At 41.3% G+C, this 6700-nt stretch overlaps 1 protein-coding gene across 1 annotated transcript in view; it reads right to left on the bottom strand.

Moving 5' to 3' along the window:
* The window catches only part of LOC106878187 (N-lysine methyltransferase KMT5A-B), a 14817-nt gene that overhangs the window by 4880 nt on the left and 3237 nt on the right, over window positions 1-6700 (bottom strand). Inside the window, 2 exon segments of the mRNA XM_052974187.1 lie at window positions 868-964; window positions 6626-6700. The exon segment at window positions 6626-6700 is cut by the window's right edge and continues 11 nt beyond it. Of these exon segments, the coding sequence (XP_052830147.1) occupies window positions 868-964; window positions 6626-6700 (172 nt within the window).

The raw sequence follows: 6700 nt of genomic DNA, 5'->3' as shown, positions 1-6700 counted from the left end.
TTAGAAAGCCACAAAGATTGCAGTTTGCCTATACACACACACACACACACACACACATACATATATATATATATATATATATATAACTCACTCACTCTCTCACAAAAGGTGCAGGCTTGGCTGTGAGGTAAGAAGCTTATTTGCCAAACACATAATTCCAGACTCAGTCCCACTGCACGGCACCTTAGGCAAGTGTCTTCCACTATTGCCTCAAACTGGCCAAAACCTTGTGAATGGATTTGATAGACAGTAACTGAAAGAAGCCTATTGTGTGTGTTTGTCTCCAAGCACCACTTGACAACTGCTGTTGATGGAGTTTACGCTCCCTGTAACTTAGCAGTCTGGCAAAAGAGAGTGATCGAATAAATTCTAAGCTTAAAAGCAAAAATAACTACATTCATTCTTTTATTCTTTTGTGTGTTTCAGTCATTTGACTGCAGCCATGCTGGAGCACTACCTTTAGTCAAACAAATCGACCCCCAGGACTTATTCTTTGTAAGCCTAGTATGTATTCCATCGGTCTCTATTGCCAAACCATTAAGTTACGGGAACAAACAGACACATAAACCTACACATATATATACATACATACATACAAATATACGACAGGCTTCTTTCAGTTTCCGTCTACCAAATCCACTCACATGGCTTTGGTCTGCCCAAGGCTATAGTAGAAGACATTTGCCCAAGGTGTCACACAGAAGGATTGAACCTGGAACCATGTGGTTGGAAAGTGAGCTTCTTACCACACAACCACACCTGTGCCTACACCTACAATTTGCTTAAAAATTCTTCAAGGTGGTGCAATCTAATGATTGAAACAAATAATAGATAAAAGAAAGAAATTTTAAAAGTTTTAAAGCTCACCTCCAAAAATTTCTTTGTCTGTCTGTTGCTTCTTCTGACGGGAAAATAATCTGTGACAGAAGTTTGTCCCTGAAGATTATTATTATTATCATTCTTCCTGTATGACAAAACAAAATGTCATTTACAAATATCACAGAAGTAGAAACGGTTTTTCAAGTCATTGTGTTAAAAGATGACACTTTTCATTCTGCAATTATAAAAGAAACGAGCAACATCGACCGGCTGTAATGAGTCAATGTTGAATAGATCGGTAAAAATAGTTTAGTCAAGTGCACAGAGTATTTTGAGGATTACTTCAAAGGTACTATGAAAAAAAAGAAAAAAAAAAAACTTCAAGCGAACAGCATCTGGGTTCACTAATAACCAAAGTTGACCTAATTAAGAAGATGGTTTATATTTCTTACATTAATTAAGGCAGTGAGCTGGCAGAACTGTTAGCATGCTTAGAAGCATTTTGTTTGTCTTCATGTTCTAAGTTCAAATTCTGTTGAGGTCGACATTACCTTTCATCTTTTTGGTGTTGATAAAATATATACTACATTTGATGACTGGCACCCATGCCAGTGAAGTGCTAACAGCACCATCCGAGCGGGATCACTGCCAGAGCAGCGGTCTCGCTTCCGTGCCGGTGGCACATAAAAAAAAACACTTGAGCGCAATCGTTTCCAGCTTTGCTTTACTGACACTTGTGCCAGTGGCATGTGAACAAAACATTGGACTGACTCCCATGCATGTGGCATGTAAAGAACACCATTTGAGTGTGGCCGTTGCCAGTACCGCCGGACTGGCCCACATGCCGGTGGCACGTAAAAAGCACTCACTACACTCTTGGAGTGGTTGGCGTTAGGAAGGGCATCCAGCTGTAGAAACTCTGCCAGATCAGATTAGAGCCTGGTGCAGCCTACTGGCTTGCCAGTCCTCAGTCAAACCGCCCAAGTCATGCTAGCATGGAAAGTGGGCGTTAAACGATGATGAACTGTCTATACTTCATGTAACTAATCTGAGATTTTAGCACTAAATACAGTATTTTAAGATAATATATATATATGCAGCTTACAGTGTTTGATTTTAATTTCCTGCACAAGGCCAGTAATTTCAAGGGAGAGGCAAGTTGATTACATTGAACCCTATGTTCCACCGGTACTTATTTTATTGATCCTGAAAGGACGAAAGGTAAAGTCGACCTTGGTGGAATTTGAACTCAGAATGTAAAGACAGATGAAAAATAGCTAAGCATTTTGCCCCAAGTACACATGGAAACATAGGTCAAACACAACATGTGGATCATATCATATCCATTCTACATGTATGCCTCACCACTGTGGCTGCTTCTATCCTCCATGGTGGATGTTCATTTGTATACAGAAAGAATCCCTTTGTCATCACCAGTGGGTTGGTGTTTCAAAACCACGCCAAACAGACGACTGGAGCTAGGTGCAGCCCTTCGCCTAGTCAGCTCCTGTCAAACTGTCCAACCCATGACAGCATGGAAAATGGACATTAAATGATGATGATAATGATGATCTATAGGTGCAAGTGAATTTATGTAACGGCTTCGTCCTCTCTGAATGTCATCACCATGTTATGTCTATTTTCTATGCTGGCATGGGTCAGAAGGGGTATTACAATCCAAATCAGTTTTTACTCAGTATTATTGCTCCCTAAATAGGGTCAAAGAACCAAGTCAGTCAGATTCCACAGTTTTTGGCTTAGTCTCCACAGCTGGATACCCATCCTAGCACCAACTACAGCCCAGAATGTACTGGATGTATTTTATATTTACCACTAACATTAGTGAAGTCTACCTTATCTTGCAAAGCTGAAGAGGCACTCCACAATCCGAAGAGGGGAAACAGAAGTGATGATGACAGGAACTGAGCTGTGGTTGAAATGGTGAGAGAAGCGAAAGTATGATGGGAGGAACAATGTTATCAATGTGAGAGGAAATTGAAATAAAACAGACAGTGATGCAGGGAGTAACAGAAGAATATATATATATATATATATATATATATATATATATATATATATATACACTGATTTGTGCGTGTGTAAGTGCATGTATACGTAGGAATGCATATAGGTGCAGGAGTGGCTATGTGGTTAAGTTGGCTGCTTCCTAACCTTGTGGTACAGGGTTCAGTCCCACTGCATAGTACCCTAGGCAAGTGTCTTTTACCATAGCCTCAGCTTTGCGAGTAGATTTGGATTTGGTCAATGGAAACTGAAAGAAGCCAGTTTACGTGTGTGTGTGTGTGTGTCTACACTGGTCTTGACATCATGTGATGGTTGTAAATGAACATCAAACAGGCAATGTTTGTTTTAGTCTATGAAAAACACATCTGGCTGCAAGGAAATATTACCTTGCTTGGAAAGCCAGAGCTGGCAACAGGAAGGGCATCCAGCTGTAGAAAATCAGCCTCAATAAACTGTCCAACCCATGCAAACATGGAAAAGCAGATGCTAAATTATGATGATGATGATGACTTAACCAGGCAGGAATTGCTATTTTTGAGGAGGATCTAGTCACACAAGCCAACTTACACAGAGCTCCTTTTCAAGTAATACAGGTTCATAGGGCCAATGCCCCAGTTTCTGTGGCATATACATTACCCCTGGACGGGATGCTGATCCATTGCAGGGTTACTCACTTTTGCTAGGTGAGTGGACTGGAGCAACATGAAACTTAGTGTTTTCTTCAAGAGCACAACGCATCAGCTGATGCAGGAATTGAAACCACAATCTTACAATCAGGACCCCAACCCCTAAGCCACATGCCTCCACTTACACAAAGCTTCAGATGAAAAGGATCTTACCAACTCAATAAATCAGCTGCTGAAGATGGCAAATTAAAAAGAACAGCCACTACATGGCAATCTGTTGAATCTACTTTCATTATTAACCCTTTCGTTACTGTATTTATTTTGAGACGCTCTGTGTTTCTTTCAATTACTTTAAATATAACAAAGAATTTAGTAAAATAACTTAGTTATCATTCAGCTAGTGTTAGGAACATAAATTGTGATTAAGGTTTGGTGGAAGATTTTAATTCAAAACCCATGTAAACAAGACATCTCTACTTGGAGCCAGAACTGGTTTGGTAACAAAAGGGTTAATGTGATCCAGACTGAAATAAATCAATATAAAAATAATGCAGTGTTACTACAGAAATTGTTAATATATATCCTTATTTCTCTACTGCCCACAAGGGGCTACACACAGAGGGGGCAAACAAGGACAGACAAATGGATTAAGTCAATTATATCGACCCCAGTGCATAACTGGTACTTACTTAATCGACCATGAAAGGATGAAAGGCAAAGTCGACCTCAGAACATAGTGGCAGACGAAATACCGCTAAGCATTTCGCCTGGCATGATAATGATTCTGCCAGCTCACCGCCTTATTGTTGGCACTCCGTCGCTTATGACATCGAGGATTCCAGTTGATCCGATCAACGGAACAACCTGCTCGTGAAATTAACGTGCAAGTGGCTGAGCACTCCACAGACACGTGTACCCTTAACGTAGTTCTCGGGGATATTCAGCGTGACACAGTGTGACAAGGCTGACCCTTTGAATTACAGGCACAACAGAAACAGGAAGTAAGAGTGAGAGAAAGTTGTGGTGGAAGAGTACAGCAGGGTTCGCCACCATCTCCTGCCGAAGCCTCGTGGAGCTTTAGGTGTTTTCACTCAATAAACACTCACAACGCCCGGTGTGGGAATCGAAACTGCGAGTCCGCTGCCTTAACCACTGGGCCATTGCACCTCCACTCACCGCCTTATATATATATTGATAATATATATCATGTGGTAATCAACCTAACTAAGCAACACCTTACAATATTAGGTTTGACTCAGTATGATCATTTGATTGCTAGAAATAGCAGCCCAAATCCCTTCAAGCCACACTTACCTTTACATTTTAGAAAAACGGAAGACAATACAAAGGATTAGATTATCTACTATAGCTTTGGGTATATTGATTATAGGAGATAGGTGTGGATGGACGGTTTTGATTGCCACCCTGCTTGGTCAGGGTTAATTTGAAACTAAACGAAAACAGCTCTAGCTTATATTGTGGTTATCTTTATTGTCACTGAATAAATACATTGTTAATTCATAAAGAACAATGTCTGGCAAACAGCCACACCACCACCATCATTCTTCAAACCTTTTAGCATCTAAAACAGCCATACCTGACCCAAATATTCTACCTGTTTTATATCCAGGCCGGCCAAATCTAACCTCTGACACCTACCCTGCAACATGATTCTAAAAATAAACCTTGAAGCTATGAGAATACAGGACTGATTTTATAAAATGTGAATCAATAGCTATTACATTTGACAAAGTAATCTGAATGCTAAAGGATTAACATCCATTTTCTATGCTGGCATGGGTTGGATGGGTTGATCAGAACTGGCAAGTTGGAGAACTAGGCTAGGTTTCTATGGTTGGATGCCGTTCGTAACGCCAACCACTTTACAGCGAGTGCTGGGTGCTTTTAAAGTAGCACTGGCACAAGACTCTTGCAGGCCAACCCTCTTCACACTTCTGCTGTCAAAGATGGGTCTTCTAGAGTACAGCAAAGCACCAGCTGATATACACATCATCTCTGTCATTTAACATTCATTTTCCATGTTGGCAGGGGTTGGACAGTTTGACCAGAGCTGGCCAGTAGGAGAGCTCCATCAGTCTATTTTGACATGGTTTCTATGGCTGGATGCCCTTCCTAAATCAACCACTTTGCAGAGTGGACTGAGTGCTGTATATGTGGCACCAGCACAGGTGCTTCTTACACAACCTTTAAATAACAACTGGCTTTAGTTTAGCTTCCAGGCCAGGCTCAATCCAGACATGCTAGTCTTGACCATCCTGCCTTTTTAAGACTACCTAGGACTACCTTAGGCCTCATGGAAGCGAGGTGGAGGAGTTCTTTTCGAGTGTTGGGCCTCATGAAGGCAATGACCAAGGCCTTTGGCATTATGTTGTGCTCGAGGAGAAGACCCATCAAGATGAGCAAAATTGCAGTCATGGAAGATATTGGTGTTACAAAAATTGGCACCTGTGCCAGTGGCACATAAATGCAGCCCGGAGTCACATAAAAGAACCCATTACTCTTGGAGTAGCTGGTATTATGAAGGGCATCCAGCTGTAGAAAATCATGCCAAATCAGACTGGAGTCAGGTGCAGCCTTCCAGTGTGCCAGCCCAGTCAAACTGTCCAACCCATGCCAGCATGGACAACGGATGTTAAATGATGATGATGAATGTACCCTTCACTTTTTGAGACAGTGGTGGTGAGGTATGTGATCCCCATGGAGGTCTGGCTGCTGTTTCTTGCAGGGCAAGCACACAGAAGCCTGTAACATAATTGGATAATTACAAATGTGCAGAGGAGAGAAAAGAAAAGTTCATTTTAAGATTTTCCCTTGAAGTATCAAAAAGCAGACAGAATATGTGCAACACAGACAGGCGCAGGAATGACTGCGTGGTTAAGAAGCTTACTCTGCGACCACATGGTTCTGGGTTCAGTCTCACAGCACAGCACCTTGGACAAGTGTCTTCTAAACGAATGTTGGTTTGTTTACATTTCCATAAATTAGTTAGGCAAAAAGAGGCAAACAGATACCAGACTTAAGCAAAAATAAATACTCGGGTCAATCTGTTCAATTAGAAACACTTCAAGGTGGTACTCCAGCATGGTCGCAATCCAATGGCTGAAACAACAACAAACAACCAAAAAAACACTTACTTTTGCCGGGTTGATGTTTTTGGCTTTTGCTTCGGTGACAATGAATTTCGATGTGTTGAAACAACTCGGCGCTTT

This window comes from Octopus bimaculoides, chromosome 1 (assembly GCF_001194135.2).
Source record: "Octopus bimaculoides isolate UCB-OBI-ISO-001 chromosome 1, ASM119413v2, whole genome shotgun sequence".
NCBI lineage: Eukaryota > Metazoa > Mollusca > Cephalopoda > Octopoda > Octopodidae > Octopus > Octopus bimaculoides.
This window is presented reverse-complemented; position numbering and strand designations above follow the sequence as displayed.